This window comes from Sardina pilchardus, chromosome 21 (assembly GCF_963854185.1).
Source record: "Sardina pilchardus chromosome 21, fSarPil1.1, whole genome shotgun sequence".
NCBI lineage: Eukaryota > Metazoa > Chordata > Actinopteri > Clupeiformes > Clupeidae > Sardina > Sardina pilchardus.
This window is the reverse complement of record NC_085014.1, coordinates 11,691,782-11,715,748: the sequence shown is the minus strand read 5'-3', so window position 1 is coordinate 11,715,748 and position 23,967 is coordinate 11,691,782. Positions and strand designations below refer to the sequence as shown.

At 47.2% G+C, this 23,967-nt stretch overlaps 1 protein-coding gene across 2 annotated transcripts; it reads right to left on the bottom strand.

The window, feature by feature from the left end:
• Positions 1–2,393: 2,393 nt before the first annotated feature.
• On the bottom strand, positions 2,394–22,420 carry maml1 (mastermind-like transcriptional coactivator 1). 2 transcript variants are annotated; one of them, XM_062525082.1, is made up of 5 exons: positions 20,727–22,420; positions 11,597–13,201; positions 7,948–8,181; positions 6,842–6,959; positions 2,394–5,070 (listed from the first exon to the last, which is right to left on the bottom strand). In XM_062525082.1, exons 1-5 carry the CDS (start codon positions 21,051–21,053, stop codon positions 3,986–3,988), a joined length of 3,369 nt encoding a protein of 1,122 aa, XP_062381066.1. In that variant the 5' UTR covers positions 21,054–22,420; the 3' UTR covers positions 2,394–3,985. The 2 variants fall into 2 exon arrangements, with proteins under 2 accessions (XP_062381066.1, XP_062381067.1); XM_062525083.1 differs by having other exon boundaries at positions 11,597–13,195.
• Positions 22,421–23,967: the final 1,547 nt, after the last annotated feature.

The following is a 23,967-nucleotide window of genomic DNA, read 5'->3' as shown; positions in this document are numbered from 1 at the left end:
GCATAAGCGAATGCATTAGTTTCCATTCTGTAACTTGGAAGGCTAGCCTGCATGATTGCTCTTAAACAAAACATTGAAGGAAATGACTGAGATGTACTCTGTTGGTCTGCTTAGTTTACAGTGAATCTTAAGGAACTTCACCTTCAGACTTTCTCTATAGGGAAACTGTTAGGCCCATCTTAGACATCCCAAGTCTCCTGGAAGGTTTTTTTCTTTCAACTTTCAGACATGTCTTTAGGGGATGACAAAACAGGAAAGACAGATCGAATGTCAATAATGCAGAAAACGGTGTCTGGCTAGGCCAGTTGGTGTATAGATACATAAATTATCTTATTGTATGCCCCCCCCCCATGGACGGAATTCCACGAAACTTGGCATGTATTCAGAGGGTGTCGTAATGAACCTACACTGCCAGTTTGTGCAGTTTTGACCATGTCAGGTCAGAGATACCTGCGATTACAGCACCTCATTTTTGCTTATTTCTTTTTTAACTAGCTGGCGCTACATGAAATGAGTGATTGTGGGATTGGTTGATATGGCCCCACCAACAACGTCAACAGAAGTGGCTTTACCCAACATTGTTCCCATTTAATTTATTCACTTCATTTAGACCAGATATAAAACATTACTCTCTGAGCATGACATAATCTCAAGTCTATTGCATAAAACATAGCTGGAATCTTGTGTACACACCATAGGCCTTGAATGAGCAATGCAAAATGATCATTATATCTGAGCAAGTTTTACTTCAAACTAGATTCCAAAGTAGCCAATTTAACACTTCAATTTAAGACTTGTGGTGGCCGGTTGTGGTGGGATTGGTTTCTTAGCAATATGCTGCCTTCACCCCCCCCCCTACTCAAAACACATACACAAATTCTCTCTTAACCTCCCTGGTAATGCATGCACACACTGCTTTACTATGAACTAGTGTTATGCCACCGACCAAGTCTAAACAGCAGCCAACACAGCATATTCTACTAGCCTAATGCATAAACTATTTATCCCTTGGCGAGATATGTCAAAAAATGCATTGTTTTGGATTATTGACATTTCACATTGTGCATTTAATTTCCTTGCCAACAGGAAAGTGTTCAGGAACCAACAACAGTGTGCAGCTCCGCGGACCATCATCCAACAGGAAACGCTAAGTGGAGCAACAAAGATGGGGGGAGTCGTCGAGCAGATAAAGCGAGGTGGCGGTGAACGAGCTACTGTAGTCTACGTGCCGCTGAAGTAGGCCGTCCTGACCAGAAGACGGAAGGTGCGTAACCTACAATAACACAGATTATAGGCCACTATAAATCACCAACAACAAAAAAAGTCAGTTGTCACCTCAAGGATATTAGGAGAACAACAACTGAGGTCTGACATCTGAGCTGTTCCAACAGTGTTGGGCTGCTAGTCAGTCGCTTTGATGGGCTCAAACCACCTTAATTATAATAACAGGAGGTGCAGGAGGACGTGGGACACATTGTTGCCTTGAAAGGAAATCTTCTTTTTTTTTTTAAGTAATGTTACTTAAGGCGCCATTAAGTCTGCATCCCAATCAGTGAACAATAGCAGAAGCTCAATGCCTATAGTGAATCTTTCACCCCTTTTAAGAGGAATAAGGAACGTACTGTACATCTCTGCTTCCGTTAAACTACACCCGTTAATAGAGTTTTTGACACCTTGCTCTATCACACTACATCCGTTAAGACATTTTTGACACCTTGCTCGATCTGTAGAAGTAGCCTAATCAGGATTTGCTGATATCTGATCCAACACATAGCAACACATAGGATGTAAACAGCACAGCAACAGCTTCTCACTTTCAAATATTATGGTGTACTGGTGATTTTCTTGCGATGCATGAAGTATCCCAAAGTGTATATGTCTTATTGATACGGTCATTACCTCAAGACTGTACTGGGAGACTCGGATTTCCACTTTGAGTAATTTGCGGCCATTCTTGCAGCCCAACCTTTGCAAGGTTTCGACATGCTTTTATTTTTCAAGTCAGCACACTAGTTTCAGATCAGTGAGGAAAAGATAGTGTTGTTGATTGTGATCTTGATCAGCTAAACAGTAAGACAACTGCTGCTCTGACCCCACAGGATATGAGAGAGAGCAATAACGATGTACTGTATGATGTGGTCTTTGATATTATTTGCCCTCAAATGGTGCCTTCCAGGCAGCGCTGCCTTCAAGGCACTACTCCCCTCAGTTTAGGGGTAGGATGAGGGTTGAGGGGGTTAGGGTTAGGAATAGGGTAAAGGTTAGGCTGTGCTGCCTGGAAGGTGCCGTTGGGGGCAAAAAACACCATTGTATGGACTTGGTAATTTGTACTCGGCCCATATAAAGCCATACTACAAGGAAGAGGGAAGGAAAACACAGAGCGAGAGTTCTTTTCTAGTGAACTATATTTACATAATACTCTTTTACAGAGAACCATAATAAAAGTATAAAACACTTACAAAATTGGCATCAATGTACATAAAAAAATAAGATCCATCTCCTGAACAATAAAATTCATACATACAAAAAATATTTTTATATATATAAATATACATGGACATCCTGACAACCAGGATATCTTAAACTACAGCACTAAGGCCTTGACTCTGGAAGATCACAAGTATCTTTCCTGCGCAAAAAGAAGGAAGAAAAAAAAAAAACATTTTGGGTGTAAAAGACAAGGGAAAAAAACCTCCTCACTGAATACAGTTTTAGCATGAAGTCACATTCCATAATTCAGTCAAATATTCGGCAGAGACAGACAACCAACATGACTTAGTGTATCATGTGTGACTAAAGTGTGTGTGTGTGTGTGTGTGTGTGTGTGCGTGTCACCCAAACTTTAGCTTTGAGTGTTTTAGTGTTTTGAATGTGAACCCTGCCTCCTTTAAACAGCAACGAACAGAACCCACCCTACAGAACTGAGTGCATGGAACAGCATAAAAACAGCGTGACAAGACAGAGTGAAAGGAACAAGGAAGGAAAAAAAAAAAAAAAAAAAACGGAACCAGAATTCAAACCAACCGATAATCAAACAGAATCTGTGCAATTACCACACCAACAGGGTGTCCCAGCAAGGTCACACAGCTTGGGGAATCATGGAGATCTCCCTTCACAGGAGAGACACCAGCTGAGGGGAAAATCATGAGAACAGATCCTGCGACAAAGTTTAATGACCGACAGATAGAAAAACCCTCAGATAAAAAAAAAGAATAATAATAAAAAAAGAAATCGCAAATCAATGCAACTGCAGGCATGTGGTGTTTACATTAGTTAGCACTTGCTAACGCGGCAGTACAGGCACTCTGGCTGCAGCCATTGAGCTTCCAGGCACCGACTCCAAAATCAGAGGGGAAAGAAGGCAACGAAATACAGAACTCTAACCAACCATTCAACTGCACGAGAACCAACAAGAGGAGGCAACTGTGATATGGGACTTCCAGTACAATATGCAGGGCTGCTCACAGGCCTTTTAAACCCTTTGCGTTGTGCTGGGATTCAGTGGTTTAGTACTGAGCCACAGGTTCAGTAGTAGTGTTTCTTTCATTTTAAAAATGTTTATCATTTTTTTTTATATATTTTTTTTTTCCCTGGCTCGGGAATACTTACTGTTCTCAGGCCTTCGGCCCTATAATCCCTTCAAACTCTTTGTTATATACACCTGGTATATACATACACACACATACACACACATACATACATACACACAGATGCGCGCAAACATACACAAATGCTTTAGCTGAAGGCAGTCCATCGAGGGGGTTTCTCAGGCAGATTAAGAGTCCAATCTCAGAAGCACGTAGATAATTTCACGGAGGGCAGATTGCGTGTAAAAATGGGATGGGGTGGAAGGGGTAGGTGTTCACGCCGGGCAGTCACTGACCACGTTTGTCCGCAGAGCTGCCACCCCCCCCCCCCGCCTCCTTTGAGAGGCAGTTTACAATAGGACCCCACGGCACCCCCTGCCTCCTGCCCCTGCCCCCCTTCACGGGTGACTGGCCAGCAGCTCGTCCAAGTCGTCCATCCACTCCTGCGTGGCCTGGCCCTTCAGCAGCGAGTCCACCAGGTCGCTCTCGCCCGGGAAGCTGGGCAGGCTGGCGCCCGACTGGGCCGGGTTGTAGCCGAACGGCAGCTGCTGGCCGGACGTCCTGCTGACCTGGTAGCCCTGGCCGCAGGGCATGCCCGCAGTGCGGTTGGGCACGCCGCCGGGCTGCGGCTGCCCGAAGGCCGACAGGTCGGGCAGCTGGGCCTGGGGCGGAGGCTGCGCTTGCCCCGGCTGCTGCTGCTGCCCCGGCTGGCCCTGCTGCTGCCCCAGCGAGGGGTTGTTGGTTCTTTGCTGGGGCATGCCGGCCATCATCTGCCCCGGGTTCATGCCCGCCATGGCCCGGCCGCCCATGCCCCCGGGCTGCCCGAACGGGCCGCTGGTGGGCATCTTGGGCATGCGCGGCTGCATGTGGAAGCCCTGGCTGGGGAAGCCCGCGGGCATCCCGCCGTTGCTGGAAGAGGCCTGGGCACCCATGCCCTGCTGCATGCCAGCCTGCTGCTGCTGCCAGGACTGCGTCTGCGTGGGCATGCCGCCCTGCATGCTTCCGGGCATGGCGGCGTTCATGCTGTTGGCCATGGGGCCGGCCATGTTGCTGGGCAGCCGTGCCTGCATCTGCTGCTGCTGCTGCTGCTGCTGCTTGAGCAGCGCGGCGTTGGGCTGGCTCTTGAGGAGCTGCTGCTGCTGCTGCTGCTGCTGGGCCAGAAGGTTCTGGCGGAACGGGCCGGGCATGCCGCCCACGCCCACGCCGACGCCGACGCCGGGCCTCTGCTGGGCCGGGTGCTGCGACGGGTGCATGGGCATGTTGCCGTAGAGCACGTCCATGCCGCCGCCGCCGACGCCGCCCACGCACGACGACAGGCTCATGTCGGCCTGGCTGCCGGCCGTCGGGGCTCCTGGGGAGGGGCCGGGACCACCCTGACCCACGCCGGCCATCGCCATCATGGCCTGGTTCTGGGGGAACATGCGCTGGGCACCGGGGGCGGGGCCTCCCAGGGGGTTCACGTTACCCATTGGCTGAGACGAACCTGTTGGGGGGCGAGAGATCAGAAATGCTGAAGTCAAAAAAAAAGAGAAAAAAAGTTTTTTCCTCACACCAAGGCACTCCTTTGTAAAATGTCTTTATTAAATGAAGGACATGTCCTATATGGACTAATTTAAAAAGCCCAGATCAGAAATGGGACAAAAAATACGTGTATGGTACAGGCTTTACCTGACAGCCACATAAAGGCAGTCAGTCATTCAGACGGTCATCTCACAACTTATTTTTGCCAGTCAAATGAGCTTAGCAGTGAAAACACTTTGCATGCCGTCAGTGTTTGTTGGTTACATGATGCAAACGATACACTAGTGCCTGTATGTCCCGTAGGTGTTGACAAACCGCTCTTTGTTTGGTGAAGGGGTCATTCTCAAGTACGAGAGAAGGAACAGTCTATGAAACCGATATCAAGAGAACTTTTACTGTACAACAGGTTATGCATGGCAAATTACCCAACTGCTGAACAATGAGTCATTTACAGTATGAGCTTCTGATGAGGTCATTTGTTTGAGGAGGGGCTGAGATGCATAGTGCAAGTCTGTTTGATGTAAAACCATGAAGAGTAAACAAATACGGTCAGATAGTATGGACTATACTGAAACTTTTCCTTAGTAAAGAGGTATTCAAAAAATGCCATAAACTCCCCAGGAAGCGTAAAGGGACACACCGATTAGCATTAAGCTTTGTATCTTTAGAAAACCAGTCATGTTTTTGAATGGTCTTGCATCATACCCTCAGTTTGCCTTGAGATAGGAGAAAGAAATACAGATTTCAATGAAACCCATGAATAGGACTTCCTGCTTTCAATGATGTAAAATGATGATTTTTACATCATTGAAAGCAGGAAGTCCAACATTGAAATCCGTATTTCTCCCATTTCAAGGCAAACTGAGGGAATGATGCACGACCATTCAAAAACATAACTGGTTTTCTAAAGATACAAAGCTTAATGATAATCGGTGAAGTGTCCCTTTAATAATGGCATTGCAAAAGCTATGAAAATGACAAATGATGTTCACATGGCATACTGATGTCTATATGCCATTATACCAGTTAAAGCAAAACTGAAGAAGATTTGCTCTCAGGGTCCCCCTACAGGTGCACAATAATAAAGGAGCTAAATCACCGGCATCATCAAGAGCTGTGTCATCTGTCTTGATCTGTTGACTTGGTTTTTTTTGTTTGTCTTATTTCCTATCTGTCAGTGTTGTCTGTATGGTTTTCTGTATGTTAATTGTCTGTGTTCTATCTTCTGTTGGACAAGTCTTCCTGTGCTCTGTATGTTTTTTATTTTTATTTTCTATTTTTAATCATATGTTTTATCTGATATTTTGATTTCGGAGGGGGGCAGTGATCCTACCCAAACACAGAAACTTTCTATAGAGGGCTGCTCAAACAATAGCAGAAGTGCTGTTTGTCACGTTATGAGGCTATATCAAAATGATTATGGAAATGTTAAAGGTGCTCTAAGCAATGTTACAGTTTCTAAGATAAAACGTTTTTTTCTTTTTTTTTTGTCACATACAGCAAACATCTCTTCACTATATACTAGCTGCCTGTCCCCTGAAAACACTGTTTAAAATGTAGTCTCCAAAAACCTGCAACAAAAACCAACTTGCTAGATGCAACAAAAAACAACTTGCTAGATTCAGTCCAAAATCTCCTGAAATGTGAACAGCAACAAATAAAACCTCAAGATCAGCGGACAAGAGACGGTGGGTAGAAAGACGTGGGGAAGCCTAGTCGGTCAGTTAGTTTACCTGGGAACTGGGACACCTGCGTCTGCTGGAATGGGTTCTGATTGGCGGGCTGATTCTGTTGGTCTTGATACTGAGGCGGAGGCCGGGTCAAGTGCCTCTGGAGCTGCTGCTGTTTCTCCTGTACACACACACACACACACACTGTTAGTTCATTTATGCAGCAGGGGCGCCATCACCTGGCCATGTGAAAAACTGCTGAAAATCCATTCCTTACTCGGTTTGCTTGTAGTACATAGTGTTTGCTCGATTTGTTTTCTTTTTTGTTACCCATTTTCAACAATAACTGAGAACATATTACACTATACAACATAACACATGACAACAAGCCCCTAAATCTGATAAATATTAAGTTTACATTTCCCTCCATTAACTACGTAATGGGAAGGGCAGGATATTCTGAGAGTAACGATGCTGCGTATAATTTCCACACATGTTGATAAACAGGTTATGCAACAGTGCTTCATCCACCACTTCTTTAAATTCACTTTTTATAGAGGGACTCAAGCATTTTATTTGTCATACATTGAGATACTTTGTAAAATGTGTAGTGAAATGGCATAATATTTTATGCCAGAATAGCTTTTCATTTCCATTTCTCTGTTGATCGGGACGCCAATGTACAGCGTTGGTAAGTGTGCTGCATATCACATTGACTTGCGCGGAAAAGGGGATATCAGCAACCAATCCATAAGCCATTTTTACGTATGGATAAACACAACAAAAAGATCCCGTTTTTAAATGCCAAACCAGATACTAACAGTATTACAGACACTTGCCGCTACTGATATAAAAAAGTAAACTTGATTCATTTTTGATACTGTAAATCATTTCAATCTATAACGGTACAGACACCTTTTGTTCACAGACGATTTAATTTAACCGTGCTGGTTGGAACTATAGGTGCTTCTCAACATGTCTCCTCGATCCTCGATGCTCGATCCTCGAGGGGCGTTCCCACTGATCTATAACCAACACTGGATAGACTATCCCATTGTTGCCGCCCCATCATTCATTATGTAGATCAGTGAGGATCGAGGCCCAAGGGAGGACGTCTTAAAAGCCCAAGTGAGAGGCACCCTATGTGAGATGCACCCTGATCCACCGACCTGCTCTCCAGCCATCAGCTGCTGTTGCCTCTGCTGCTGCTGCTGCCTGATGTACTGCTGCTCCATCAGCATCTGCTGCTGCTTGAGCTGGGCTTGGGCCTGGGCCTGGGCCGCCTGGCCGCTCAGGTAGGCCGCGTTGCCGTGGTTACCCGCCATGGGGTTACCCCCCGGCTGGTTGGCCATGGCGTTGCCGGGGCCGGGGACGTGAGGCGCCGAAGGGTAGGATCCCTGGTCCTGCTCGAGAGAGAGAGAGAGAGAGAGAGAGAGAGAGAGAGAGAGAGGAGTGCAGATGTGAGTGGTTTGGACTGGGAAGGCCACTAGAGGGCGCTTGAAGCCCCAACACCAGAGAGCAGCTTGAACCGTGTGGCAGCAATCTGTGCCAGACCAGCGCCGGACTAACTCACTGACATCCGATCCCTGGTCAGTCAATATTCACCAAGATTGCTCATTTTAAAGACACTTTAGTAAATCTTTTGCATAATCAGCATTAAAGAACCTAATTGTAAGCATTTTAAAAAAACATAATCTAAAGAAGGCAAGTGATGAAGTTAAACTAGTTCATAATAATAACAATATAATCATGATAACTTCACCCAGGTGAGACGGGAGGTGGGAGAGAGAGAGAGAGAGAGAGAGAGAGAGAGAGAGAGAGAGAGAGAGAGAGAGAGAGAGAGAGAGAGAGCTGAAGAGGGTTTAAACGTGAAAAACCACCATATGCGCCACGCAGTCAGAAAGCGAAAGACAAATCCACAGGGTCAGTGGAGGGGAAAACAGGAGCGAGGGAGGCAGAGTGAAAGAGAGAAAGAGAGAAAGTGTCTTCTCTCTTTTCTCGCGAGAGAGGAAAAACCCCAAGTGAGCCAGCACAGCTATATTTAAATAGAGAGGGGAGGGGAGGGGAGGGGGGCCGAGCCTAAAATACACTTCCGAGGACTCCTGCCAGAGGAGGGGGTGAAGAACTCCATGAAAGAGTGCTTTGTCGTCCATCCCTCCGCCCTCTCTGACTCCCTCCCTCTTTCTCTCCCCAACTCTCACACAGGGCTGCATCTAATGCTCGGCCCAGCCCCCACCCATTCTAACCAAGAGAGAGAAACATGCACTCACTCACACTCTCTCTCTCTCTCTCTGTGTGTGTGTGTGTGTGTGTGTGAGAGAGAGAGAGTGTGCATGTGTGTGTGTGTGTGTGTGTGTGTGTGTGAACGCCCGCTTCTTAGCAACCATCTGCCTGACCCAGACACACACACACACAAAAACACACCGACACACACACACACAGTGTCCATCTCGCTAGTTTAAGGGCCCCTGGCCAGACAAGCAGGGACAAAAACACAGTACAAACCCTGTCTGGTGTCAGAGAGGAAGCAGACAACACATACACACAAACACACACACACACACAAAGTGGGAACACAAATGACCACACACATACACACCATGCACTATAATATATTATATACTAAAGTGTCAATGCTGGAAATCTCGATTGTTATCCGCCAATCTTTCCTGGTCACCATGCATGTAGCATACAAGTAGTCTTGTAATCGTAATCTTGTATGCATCATGTAGCCTAATTAAGCATGCAGAGTGTATGCTAATATGTTGTACTTTAATGTGTGCATAAATCCCCAACCCTATTAGCTAAGAAATTTCTTCCTACTAAAAAGCTGTTGCCGTTGTCGTCATAGTGCTTGGGCGCTTGAAAGAGCCTTGAGACAATTTTGATTGTTCCCAAATAGTCTGCCTAAATAGATAAAGATAAATAAATAAAAGTTATGCATTCGAGTAGGGACAGTGAGTTCTCGCATGCCTGTGTTCGCATGTTATAAAGGGTGGCGTGTGTTTGTGGGTTGTCTGTGGCTTGTCGGCATCCTTGAAAATGCCTTTCTGCACTCCCAGCCTAAAGGGGAGAACTCTGGCTAACTTCTCTGAACTTGGGAGTCCATGAATAGACACATTCAGGAGTAAACGCTGGTTAGCGACTAGCGTGCATATAGATTTATGATCCAACAGAGAACGGAATGATACAGAAGAACCCCCCGAAAGGCTATGGTCCTTTTTTTATATGAAAGAAATGTTGCATTAACTCGCAATACTTTTAAGCGTTCCCTTGCAATACTTCTGTGTTTACTTGGAATACTGTTACTGTTGCTTAAACAACGTACTATGAGGCCATGTAGAACGCATGAGGAACACAAATATAGATTGAGGGGAACGGGGGGGGGGGTCAACAACAAAATCAATGACCCCTTATTTCCATTATTAGTTACAGACACAGTATATGTGCTGTATGTTAACTTTTTTTGTAAAGAGATAGTCGGCAGAAAGGTTCGGATAGGTTAACGCCCCCCCCGTTCTAAGGCGTTTTCTGTACACCTACATTAGATTAGATCTACATGCAATCAAAACGAACACGTTCCCACATGGGCGCGTTTCAGTCACGTTAACCACAGTAACCAAGGGCGGTAACCATGACTATATGAGTATGACTAGATGCCGACTATATGGTGCTACAGAGGTTGACAGTTAATCCGCAAATCTCTACCACTGGTATGTAGTTACAAACACCTCATCTGTAGGATTAACTCTCATAGCACAGGCCGATGTTTTTTTGTTTCACATGCTACATTATATGTAGCACTGTACAGTCCTGATTAGATCTCATCATCATACCACCACTAGAGCTCAAGGGTCTCTGCAGTTCAGTAAAAAGTGTGTTATGAGTTTAGACTGGTCTGTGTTTGGGAGTCTGAGTGGTTAGTTCTCTACCTTGCTATTTTTCCATAATACACAATGACTCTAGTCTCCACAACCTAAACACACGGAGTAAGTGGTTTTCTCCATCAAGTGCCAGACAGGTGCCAGCAGTATTCATCTGTGAGACATACAATAGATGGGTGGCACTAGCACCAATCACTCACACATGAGCATAACCCATGGTCTTGGGTTTATCTAAGTCTTTTTCAATGTGCGTATTAAACCACTCCCTGTGTGTTTGTGTACAGGATTGGCTACCTGCTTTGAGATGGTGGGTGAAATGTCTAGTGGAGATGGTCTCTGTCATATAGACTACTACCTCTTGTGGTTCGTGTACAAGTGAGTGTTTGCAGCTTTTTGACATGCGTGTGCCAACTTCCTGTACTCATATTTCAACTGGTGCAGCCTTTTTGCAAATGTGCATCTGCTCACGTTAAAGCTGAATGATTGAAGTTTGCTGAAGACGACCATTACAGCCATTACCAACCCTTACGCCCGTATCCTGTCTCTATGGCATACCATTCATTTATTACCAAATTACCATTTATGTAATAAATCACCTGTTCCTCAATATGACCTGCAACTAACGACTATTTTCATAGTTGATTAATCTGTTGATAAAATGTCTGAAAATGGAGGAAAAAATGTCGATCAGTGGCCAAGATTTTTGTCCACGAGCCAAACACATTTAGTTTACCTTCATAAAAGAGTACGTAAAGAAGGAAGCTGCAATCAGACAATTCAAGTTCAAGAAGCTGCAATCAGACAATTCTGCAGTATTTCCCTTCAAAAACTGATCAAACGATTGCCAAAAAACTTGCCTGACAGCTAATCGATTAATTGACGAACTGTTGCATCTCTAACATGACTACAAACACACACACACATGGCGTCTTACCTGTGGATGTGGCATATGCGTTGGTCTGAAGGGGAGCCCTGCCTTCTGCTTCATGACTTGCTGTTGCTGTTGCTGCTGTTGTTGTTGTTGCTGCTGCTGCTGCTGCTGTCTCATTAAGGAGAGCAAAACAGCCTTGCGATTGGGCCCCTGGGGAGCCACTTGGGCCGCGGCCTCGAAGTGGCTGAGGGGTTTGGTGTTGCTGTAGTCCGGCATGGACTGGGGTCCTCCTGGGCCACCCTGGGGGTGCCCCATAGCCCCCGGAGGCGGGTGGCCCATCAGGCCGGGGTGCCCGCCAGGCTGCATGTAACCCCCAGCGTTTGGCCCCGCTTTGGCCTTGGGGTTGGGGAAGTCCTGCGGGTACAGGGAGGGGCTGGTGGGCTTCTCCAGCCCGTACACGGAGCCCCCCAGCGGGCTCTGGGTTGGGGGTGCCGTCTGGGTGGGCCAGGACGAGGGATGGTTGGTGGGCGCGTGGAACTTGGGTGCTTGTTGCTGCTGCTGCTGCTGTTGTTTTCGTTGCTGCTGCTGCTGTTGTTGTTGTTGTTGCTGTTGCTGTTGCTGTTGTTGTTGTTGTTGTTGTTGTTGCTGATGTTGTTGCTGATGCTGTTGCTGTTTCTGTACTTGTTGCTGCTTCTGCACTTGCTGCTGCTGCTGGCTCTGCATCATCTGGGCCCTCTGCTGCTCGCGGGCAGCCAGCTGCTGGAGCTGCTGGGCCGGGGACAGGTCCTTGGGGGGGCCCGCCATCAGGTGGTTGGGCTGGAGCTGCCGGGACGGCTGGCCCTGAGGCGGCACCTGAGCCTGGGACTGCTGCTGCTGCTGCGGGGGCCCCGGTAGGGCCGGGGAGGAAGCGGCGGAGGCACCAGAGGCTCCGGCGATGGGGGAGCTGGTGTGTAGGCTCGGCCCAGACGGAGTGGGCCTCATGTGGGGAGAGGAGGTGCGCGGCTCGTGGGGAAACTCCGTCTTGATGTTGGCCAGGTCTGGCGGCAGCAGGTTGGACTGCTGCTGCTGTTGTTGTTGCTGCTGCTGGGATGAGGTTTGCCGCGGTCCGGTAGGGGGCAGCTCGGGGTCCTTGCCGTTCTCCAGGGCGTCGTTGAAGATGTCCTTGATGTCCTCGTAGTCCACCGAGCGGTTGAACTCCTCCATGAGCTCGGACCACTCCTGCTCGTTGAGGTTGAGGTCGGGGAAGAGGCTGTTGTTGCCGCCGGTGCCCCCCGGCGTGGGCAGCAGCTCGTCCATGGGCTCCTGCTTCAGCTCCTTCAGCAGACGCATGTCCTGCTCCGAGCCCCGGCCGCCCACGCCGTCCCCGCCACCCAACCCCGTGCCGTTCTGCTCCACGCCGCCGCCGTGCGTGCCGTGCGTGCCGTGCGTGCCGTGCGTGCCGTTGCGCGTGAGCGCGTCGACGCTGATGCCGTGCTTGCTGTCCAGCGGCGACAGGGGCGGCATGCCGCCGTTGGAGCCGCCGTTGAGGCCGCCCATCGAGTCCTCCATGCAGGACTTCTTGGAGGGCGGGTAGCCGCCGCCGCCGCCGCCGTCGCCGAAGCCGTTGATGGGGTCTCGGCCCAGCGGCGAACCGGCATTCTCCAGCTTCCTCTTCACCGTCTCCTGCAGCTGGAAGGAGGGATAGAGGAGGGGAGGGAAAAGAGAGAGCGAGAGAGAGAGAGAGGGAGGAGGAGAGGAAGAGATGCTGGTCAGTACACCATTCCACACCCGAAGAATGTACAGTATCCATACACACTCACACACTCACGGTACCGCTAGACAACAATAAATTACTCTTGCAGCGATTACATGTGTATAACTGTGCTCATCTTCGACGAGGGAAATTAATAAAATGCCCCACTGAAAAGGTTCAACTTCTGAGACTGAAGACACTAAAGCGCTTACTCACTCACTATGGCTAGTCAGTGAAGAGTCACAGTGCTCAAACAGTATGAACAAGCAGATAAATAGATAAATAGATAGATAGATACTTTATTGATCCCCAAGGGGAAATTCAAGATAGCACTTACTAGACCTTTCATCACCCTTTTCGCTCATAAAGGCTTGAAACATTAGACATTAAACATCTTCGACGTTCGGATCACACTGCTCACCGCTCACACATTACTCATAATCCAGCGTCACAATCTGATTCTCAGACAGTCAGCGCTTGGGGACAGAAATACACAGCCTGCACATCAGAGATGGGAACCACAGAGTGACGAACACTCACAATACTTCGCCCCAAAATAACGCGATGGGAATATCATGATTCAGACATTCTACAATACCGGACACATTGCAAAAGATTAATCCATGACGGGCCACATCATCAAAATAACTATGAAGAACCAATGATTAGAAAAATTGTGCAAAGTGCATATAGTTTTAGCTTAATGCCTCTTAAAGATATACTGTATTCATTGGCAGTAGATCAACATATTGTATCATACTCCACTTGTCCTATCCCCTCTATAGCATTCAGTCAGAAGCAGCTAATTTGTACAAGTGTCTGTCCTTTGGAGAAAAATTGTGCATGTTGGATTGGAACTACAGGTCTCTCCATACCTATACAGTTACTCCCTGGACACACGGACACACACACACACTCACACGGACGGACACACACACACGGACGGACACACACAAGGACACACACGTGATGGAAATCTATAATCTCTGCATGTAAAATGAAGTTAAATGAAGGGATGTTGAATAGGAGCGAAGTAATAAGAGCCCAGTCACTTGTGCGCTGGCCTTAGGTCTGAAATGTGGAGATAAGAGAAAGGCTTTAACTCAAGGACACCCCACAGACATCAAGACACCAGCTGACCTTCTCCGCTCTTTTATCACCACAACCAGTGGGGTTTTTCCATAAAGTTGTGCACGCAACAGTGCCGTGGCTGTGCAAGACTACAGAAAAAGGCACTAGAAAGATGCTCTTTCGTGGCATATACTTCAAGGCCAACCAAGCTAAACAATATACTTCAGTGGATTTGTAATGCCTTAACTTTTAAACCTTTTAAAGTGCAACTTGAGTTTGTAAACCTTTATGCTACAACAGGATTTATAAACTGTGCCTGCCTGTTTGGGCCTCAAGAAAAGCCATGTTATTAAGCACAATCCTCACACTTTGCCTTCTGATACAGATGCCACAATTTGGTATTCACATACGTGCATTACCCACCCTGTTAAGGCACGTATAGGGAGGGGCAATAAGGGCTCAGGTTCACTTAGGAACACACAGTAGCCTGCTGTCTATGCAGAGCTACGGAAGGAGTACTGTACTACACACTTCCTGCTGCCTTCTCCAGCTAGAAGTGAATCAAGCTAACTGAACCCAACAGTAAGAAACATTAGAACATCTTTTTGCCCCAAACAGGGGAACCGGAGTCTTACGTGGGCAGTGACTTCCTGCTTACGGCTACGGTTAAGCGCACAAACTGTCTGATAAAGTGTGTCCAATCATGACATCCATGCTCTTCCGTCATTTCCTAGACCACTCCCCCTGAACTCCCAGACTGACTAGCTTCAGTTGGATGTCAACGGGCTTTTCACACATGACTTTACAATGCTCTCAGAGACAGGAAATGATTATCAAATCTGTTCCGTCATGACCAGTTTCATTTATTCTGGTCATAAAATGTGTAAAAGAGAGGTTTAATATTGCTCATGGCATCAAAAATTCCCATTTTCAGAGTTTGCCTCAGAATGACCTTTTCAATTTGCAGGCCACATGATTGGCTGACAAAGGCAGACTGATGCAACACTAACACAGCGTCACCAAGTGAAACATAAACATGAACTAACCTTAGTCCCAAAGCAGTTCAATATTGTACGGTAAAGTGCAAAGCAAACTATAACATGGTCTTAATAGAGCTGTATTCGGTAGAGATGAAAAAAAACAAACAAACAAACTTGGCCCCCTTAAGGCCGACATATGATAACAGACTTTGCACTGTATGTGCCAGGCACTGTGTGTGTGTGTGTGTGTGTGTGTGTAATCCACCTACAGGTCTGTGTGTATGACCCCCTGAGTTTGGTGTTGCGTGTGAGAGAGAGGGCAGTCAAAGTTGTGAAAGCACATTTGTCTATTTCACTTTGAGCAGGCCAAAAAAGAAAAATCCAAAGTTGACAGATCACAGATCCTGAGTATTCTGCCAGACATCATGTTGCATAAAGTCATTATGATGTTGCATAAAATCACGCACTGCCACAAAAGGCAATCATTCTTCAATATTCATGCATGGACTACTCATAGACTTACTTACTTTAAACCTGCACATAGTTCTCTTAAAACAGACACCATCAGGGGCTAAACACACAAACAGCATAAAGTGGAGGCCTCTGTGGTAACTCACAATATTCAACAAAACACCGCCACAGGTCTTACAGTGGACACACACACAACCCTTATGGAGAGTAGACACACACAACTTTTACAGTGGACAGGACACACACACCCAACCCTTACAGTGGACACACACACACAACCCTTACAGTGGACACACACAACCCTTACAGTGGACACACACCCAACCCTTACAGTGGGGACACACACACACACCCAACCCTTACAGTGGACACACACACCCAACCCTTACAGTGGACACACACACACAACCCTTACAGTGGACACACACCCAACCCTTACAGTGGACACACACAACCAACCCTTACAGTGGGGAAACACACACACACACCCAACCCTTACAGTGGACTGTGAATGCAACTGTAGTCTTTGCGGGGCCTCTCTGGAGCGGTCAGGACGGCAGGCGAGCAGACGCCGGACCTCTAATAGTAGATTAGAGCCAACTCACTAGACTCTAAGTGCTCACCTCGCACCTGGGTGTGAGGGCGGAGCGGAGCACACAGGCCAGGAGTCTGGCCCTCTCTGGGCGGCAGACTATGGGATTACATGTTTGCCTGGACAGTGCTGTCGATTGCTCAATGAGCGAAAAGCAAGTGTGCTCTCAAACTGTGGCCCCTCTCTGCACTCTCTGTGTGTGTGTGTGTGTGTGTGTGTGTGTGTGCGTGTGGCTCAAAACCGCTTCCCTGGGAAGGGCCGCATAGACGCGTTTGCTTTGGGAGGATCAGTTAAAGACACGGGAACAAGAAAACACTCATTTGAATAGGAAATTATTCCGCTGGAACATGTAACCAAAGGCCAACACACATAACTGGTCCAAGTAACCCCTGCTAGGTCAAGGAACACTTTTGATATGCAACCCCCCCCCCTTCCCACTCCAAAACAACCCCCCAATCCTCTGTGGGCCCTGTGCAGGGATCGTTTGATTGTGCCTGGAATGTGCAGTTAGACTTGGTGCATTCTGAATGAGCGGGCAAGTATGTGCGTGCGCAGTCTGCGCACTCCATCTCCATCCCTCTCTCTCTCTTTCTCTCTCACAGACAGACACACACACACACACACACAGGAGCTCCCTGATCGCTTGATCTGGTCTTTCTCACACTCCAGTGGAAGCCGAAGCGGCTCCTTGATCTGGGTTGAAAAGCTGGAGGGGGGAGTGCGCAAAGCGGCCTCTCTGATCTAACCAACGTCCCCATGGAGAGGGAGTGTGTGTCAGTTTGTGTGTGTGTGTGTGTGTGTGTGTTGGTGACTCACTGCAGGCCTTTCTGAACCTGAAAAACTGGTCTCAGAGTGTCTCTTTCTCTCTGGAGTGAGTTTGTGTGTGTGTGTGTGTGTGTGTGTGTGTGTGTGTGTGTATGTGTGTGTGTGTGTTGTGCGCCAACTCTTCTTTCGCTCTCCAGGACAGTACGCAACCGCCTTTCTTTAGTGCTCTCAGACCCCCCCTCCCCCCCCTCCTCCCCCCTCTCCTCTCCTCTCTGGATATCAGTTGCTCTTTTACCTCTAATGATTTTTTCCCTCTCCCACATGACCAACCATTCATTGCGCTCCTCAATTTCAATGAGAAAGCTGTTGCTCTTCCTTCCTTCCTTCCATGCTAATTCTCTGCCTCTCTCGGTTTGTCTCTCTGTCTGTCTGTCTGACTCTCTCTCTCTCTCTCTCTCTCTCTCTCATTCTCTCTCTCCATCTCTCAAACCCCACCATCCACCCCCACCTACCATTGCTCTCCTTCTCCATTTTGAACCCTAAACCTCGGCACGTTCTCTTCGACTTCGCTCGACTCCTGTTTGCATGCCCCCTGCCTCTGCTTCCCCCACTCTATGTGTGTGTGTATGTGTGTGTAGGATGTGTGTGGTGTGTGTGTGTGGGGCGTGTGTGTGTGTGTATCTATCTCTCTCTCTCTCTCTAGTACCACTGCCACCACAGTCCCCCGAGCCACATGAAACTAATTAACATGTGTATAGACAGGGGAGGCCACAACAAAAGAGGCGGCGGCAGCAGTGCGGAGGCCGAGCGGAGGGGAGCGGAGGGGGGTTTGGGGTGCGGGGCTGATGGGGTGTGGGAGCGTGGCGAATTCCTGGCCGAGCGCGGCCGCCAGCCAGCGCCTGCCCCCTCTTTGAAGCCCCACGGGGGCCGGGCCGCCACAATGAGCTGCCCCGAGATGAGCAGGGGAGAGAACTGGACGCACCACTGCAGCCGGGGGGATTTGTGGGGGGGGGGGGGGGGGGGCAAGAGGGGGAGCATGTTTAGGTAAGAGAGGCAGAGAGGCAGAGAGGCAGAGAGAGAGAGAGAGAGAGAGAGAGAGGGAGTGTGCAGCTCAGAGAAAGTGTGTGAAGTGTGTATGCGAGGGAGTGAGAGGGTGAGTGAGTGTGTGTGTTTCTGTGTGTGTGTATTTGAGAGTGTGTGAGAGAGAGAGAAATGATCAGAGAAAGAGAGAAAGAGAGAAAGAGAAGGGGAGAGTGTTCTGTGAAGACACACGTTTGGAGAACGGATAGAGGAGACTGAAACAAACGTCTACAGAGGGGAACAAGAGGTGACTGGCAAGTCAGAAACCGAGTGAACAGGGGGAGGCAAAGAACGACAGAGAAAGTGTAACGGTGAGAGACAGACACAGAGAGACAGAGAGAGAGAGAAGAGGAGAGAGGCAGCTGTTGAGGAGGAGGAAGGAGAGAGGGGAAAAAGGGCTTAACCCCACACAAGCTGTAGGCCGGCAGCATGCGGTTGTTCTCTTCGGAGTCACGCTACCATCAGGCGGCAAGCGGAGAACTGTCTCTATCTCCATCTACCTCTCTCTGTCTCTGTCTCTCTCTCTCTCTCTCTCTCTCTCTCTACACAGCTCCTCTATACGGCCACCCTTTTGCTTCAGTACTACTATCTATTCAAATGAGAGATCTCGTTTTAATACGGGCCTAGCCTATTTCAACATTACGGCGCTATCAAAGTTCAGGAAAAACACTTGGAGTGATGAACCTGAAGAGGTCCTTTTTTTCCAGCACTCAGCCTGGTCAACGACCCCCGGACCCCCGGACCCCCGCCGAAGGCTAACCACACAGAGGGGTCACAAAAGGACAGGCATGAGGAGGAGTGGATGGATTCCTCTGAGCTGCGGACAGTCTCAGAGGGGCGGAGAGGATGTATGCAGAACTCAAACACACTGCCCACAAACCTACACATGCACCTTCCACACACTCACGTGCTCTTAGAAATGCATTGCATACACGCCCTCTTGGCTACTCTCTCTGTCTCACTCACACACACACACACCTCACACACAGTAACAACTCACACTGTCACAAAACACACATGCTCTTGCTCCCTCACCCGCAAACACAGTCATAACGCATACACACACAATATCTCTCTCACACACACACAGTTTGGAGGAGTGTAGACGCTCAGTGCTGGCCCGGGATGGAGGGGGTGGGAGAGAGAGCGTTATTTGGGGGGGGGGGGGGGTGATGAGTCAGACCTGTGAGCTCGCTGGGGGTGGGGGCTGGGGCTTTTGGCCGCTCGCTCCTGAGTCATCCTGCACATTCTGTCCTAAAGTCTCACACAGTGTGTCCCAAAGGGCCGGAGAGTGAGGAGGACGGCGCGCGAGGGTTCGCCGTGTACGCGTCAACACTCCCGTCCACCACACACTGGAAGCACAGCTTTTACGCCATACACACTTCCAACGGAACTCACGTGTCCTTTCTGATGAAGAATGCTTCCGTGGCTAAACCACATGTAAACTACATAAGTCAACGTGTTGCATGAAGAAAGTAATTAAATACACACACACACACAGGTTTTGCCTAGTGAACTGGAAACCACGAACACATAATCTGGCTCACACTGCCACAGGAAGAGCTAAAGGGCTTGGATTGTTTCAGACTCAGACATACCTGGGATACCTAGCCGGATGTTCACTATTCAGCAGATACAGACATGCTCTGCTCAAAACGGTCACTCAAAGCCATATCTAAAGGGCAGACAGAGTGCTTTAGGATGTTAGAACTTTTTTTACTTTGCTCACTCTAACAGCTTGTGGACGACTGGAGACTGAAAGCCCCACACACACACACACACACACACACACACACACACACACACACACACACACACACACACACACACACACACACACACACACACCTCATAACGCTCCTGTTTGACAGACAGCCTACAGTGACAGTGTCTAGCCTACTTCGAAATCCCAGAACGAAAAGAAAAGACAAACAACATCTGCTTTAACTGCACGCAATCATTAATATATTACTCTAAAGGAAGTGTCTAGTGAGGTCAATCACGGCAACGTCTTCATTTTCACCGTGTTCTCTCTTGATAAACAAAACGACATCCTAGAATCCAAAGACGTGGCCATGGGCATGACCACTACCGCACATTCAGCAGACCTGGGTTGTCAACAAACCAATAATAACAGAAACAATCCTGTAGCTGACACCATCAAACATACGGCTAAAGAGAGGTAGCTATCCTCTTGTGTTGTCAACTGACAACAAAATCATGTGACCAAAAGCACCTATCATGAGCCCAGGACCATACAAGTTAAAGCTTGACAGCACAACATCAACAGCAAGACAGTTACTAACCCGTTTTCCCTGTATGGCAGCGCAGATTTAACTTACTACACATACTCACATAGCATCACAAAATAATACTTTACTCACATAAAGCAAAAGCAAAGTATGACAAGTATCTATTTTCCTGTTTGAAATCAACAACGGTTGCCATTCATTCATCCTGTGTTTCAGATATTACCGCCAAGAGTGTAGCGTGGTCACTTACCGCAATTAAAGTGCTGTTTCTGCTTGGCTCTCCAGGCGTCCCGCTGTCGACAAGCTCCGCGTTGCCTCCTCCGGTTCCGGAGCTTCTTGGAGTCGTTTGATCGGATGTCGGCTGCGGCTGTCTGTGCTTACTCGACCGTTTGGCCTTGGTCTGCAGGCACCGTTGATGCAGCGCAAGGGTCTGCGGCCTTTCCATTTCCAGTCGCTCCATGGCCGTGTTGTCGTATCGGTTCTCGCAGCTGGCGTGGTGCCGTCGGAAGAGTTCGATTCGACGGCGTAAACGTTCCATCACCGCGCTATGCCGCGGCATGACAAAATCCGCCATCATCAATGATCGTGTTCTTAATCGCCGGGGCTTGGATTTCGGTGCTCCGGATACAAGCAACTTTTAATGCGGAATGTGCTTCTTCACTGAGTGGGTGTCTCTACCCCCTGCCTTTTACAAAACACACACGACTGCCACCATTTTTGTCGCTTTCACTGCGAGTCCTTTGTACTCTGTATAAAAAGCGATTTTAAAAGAAACTGCACTCTAACCGAGTGCCTTTTCCTGACAACACAGGTTACATGTTCCCATAATTAAATACCTTACTACATAAGCGTGTAACGTTAACTTTTCGAAAACTATGGGTACAAAATACTCTCGCAGTGTCTTGCCAGTAAATACTCTACACCTCCCTTCTACTAACTGCCAACTACTTCAATTAAAAACTCCTAAACGCTCAATCTCAGTCTTTAAAGTACCCCGTTCACCAATAACTTACTATAAATCATAACACTTCACCACCGATCAACAGTGAAATCAATTCACAGTCGAAGACGGAGGTGTTAGTCAACGTTACAGTGCATAATGAATCAATTTCAACAAATCCACCTATTAGATCATATAAGTAGTGTTGGACCTGGTCGCAAACAAACTGCTAAAGGTAAAACAGCAACATAGGTCTCCTAAACATAGAGCTGTGCGCAATCCTAAACCAAGAGCTCAGAAGCACCCTGACTTCCAACTTTCACCCACCGAATTTGCTGACGAAACTGCTCGAGAACAAACTCGAATAAAGAAGTTATTAAAACATGTTAGCACGAATACGCAAGTGTAGAAAACACCTGTGCATAAACTAAAAAGTTAAACAGACAACAAGACGAGCTTTGTTAGTTAGCAAGCTGCTAACTGCCAAAAGAAAACTCTTCGGAGTCCCTAGCTCAGAAGTTTGATCTGGCAATAGTCAGTAAGATATTTTAAAGACTCGGTGGATACTTATGCACTCACTCAACAAAATTTAAAAAAATCCGCTGTGTCCTCGGAGTTCAATACAACCACCTTCTACAGTACATACACCCATCCATTTTAAACACAGAAGAACTTCAGCCAGCTAACTTTTGAAACTCTTAAAAGTAGCTCTTTGGCTAACAGCTGATTCTCTAGCCCTCTCTGAACGAAAAGCTAGTTAGATAGCAGTGCTACACACGCTACGGATGTAGCTAGCTTGCTAGCTAGCTAACTAGCTTGGTAACAAAGCATGATACATTCACTTTTGCCCAAATGTTATCTTTTTTGTAGTACGTCCCACAGAAAACACTGACCGATCCTCGTTCCTGTTGAGACTGCGGATGAAAAAGAAAACAAGACAACAAAACAATCAAACTCTGCCCTACTGTGCTATTTCTATTGTTTTCCAGTGTACAGGCAGTTCTTCGTCGCCATCTTGAAATAAGTTTTTTCCCTTTTTTTCCTCTCCGTTTTCTAACCTTTGCATCAGAACAGCGTCACAGCTAAGTACCTCCCTTTCGCCATGATTGACAGAACAAACCAGCAATGACCTGTCTACACTCTAGAGTTGGTTGAAAAATTGATGCAATGTAAATTAATAATAATAATAATAAAATGTATACCGTATGCCTAATGTTGTTAAGTAGTATTAGTAACAAAACATCAAATGTCGTGTTTTATATAGCATTAGGCCTACTGATGTAGGAGTAGCCTATGTCTCCATAATAGGCCTATATCATTCAGTAGGCCTATTCAAGTCTACTCTACGAAACAGCCTACACTACTGTAGGCTAAATACAGTATTACTGAGCAGAGACAAATCTCTATTTATGTGACCCCATCCTGTCACCTGAGGGGGCTAATAAGGTGCAAAGTAGGCACTGAACACAATCTTGGACAAACCACAATTTGATATCAAATCTCTCTATAACCTTTTTTTTGTAGACTGGAAAGGTAAGGAGGCTTGAGTAGCCTACCTGAGTTACACTGGCAGAATGTGTGGATCCTTGGTCCATAAAAGCTTAAGAAGGGAAACTGTGTCATGACACAACTGCGCCATAGGCCATCTTGAATTTCCCCTCGGGGATCAATAAAGTATCTATCTATCTATCTATCTATCTAGGCTAAAGCCTTTATCCCTCATGTCCTGGAGGACTTCTTATTCAAATATGTTGGTCAAATTCTCCATGAGACTGATGAGCGTTAACAGCGACACACTATGTGTGAGAAATGACACCAAGCTGGAAGGCATATTACGGTCAGTGTCACCACTGACCACTGAGTTGATAAAAAGATCATCTTTTGGGGTAGAAATCTCTCTGAAGCAGAGTGAACAGGGCATCCTTTGAAACAATATATTTGGATTAGCTACCGCTGACCATTAAAAGTAAAAGAAAATGCATACAGTATATATTTATATCTATATCTATCTATCTATCTATATAATTATATATACTGTATATATGCTCTTTAATGGTTTGGAAATGAGCAGGCCAGACTTAAACTACAGTTCATTTCATTTCAAGAAAGAAAAGATATCCTGTCTTTGCTATCTTCCTTCTTCAAGCTGACATAACATAACCACAAAGCCTTAGCTTAGTACGTCCTCAGCTGACCTAGATTATGTAAAATTCAATTATGCAAGTCAAATATGTTCATTTCAGTGTATCTAAAAATAGCCCTTTTACGAGACTCACTGCATCACGCCACAACTGTTTGTTACTCTGTGAGCTATTTTTGAACGCTTGTTTTTTAAAAAGGAGGCCAACAGACTTCTTGCAAGTGCTTGTGAGAGCTCTCCTGGCTCCACACGATGCCTTGACGCAATGAACACAGGCACAGCGCACACTGAGGATACGAGAGGTAAGTCAAGGGTATCTGCTCCAACTCCGTGCCCTGGGTGACGTGCAACTCATTCAGAGAAAATGATCTACAAACACGACTCACGAGGAGCGCTGGATGTTTTCTGCTC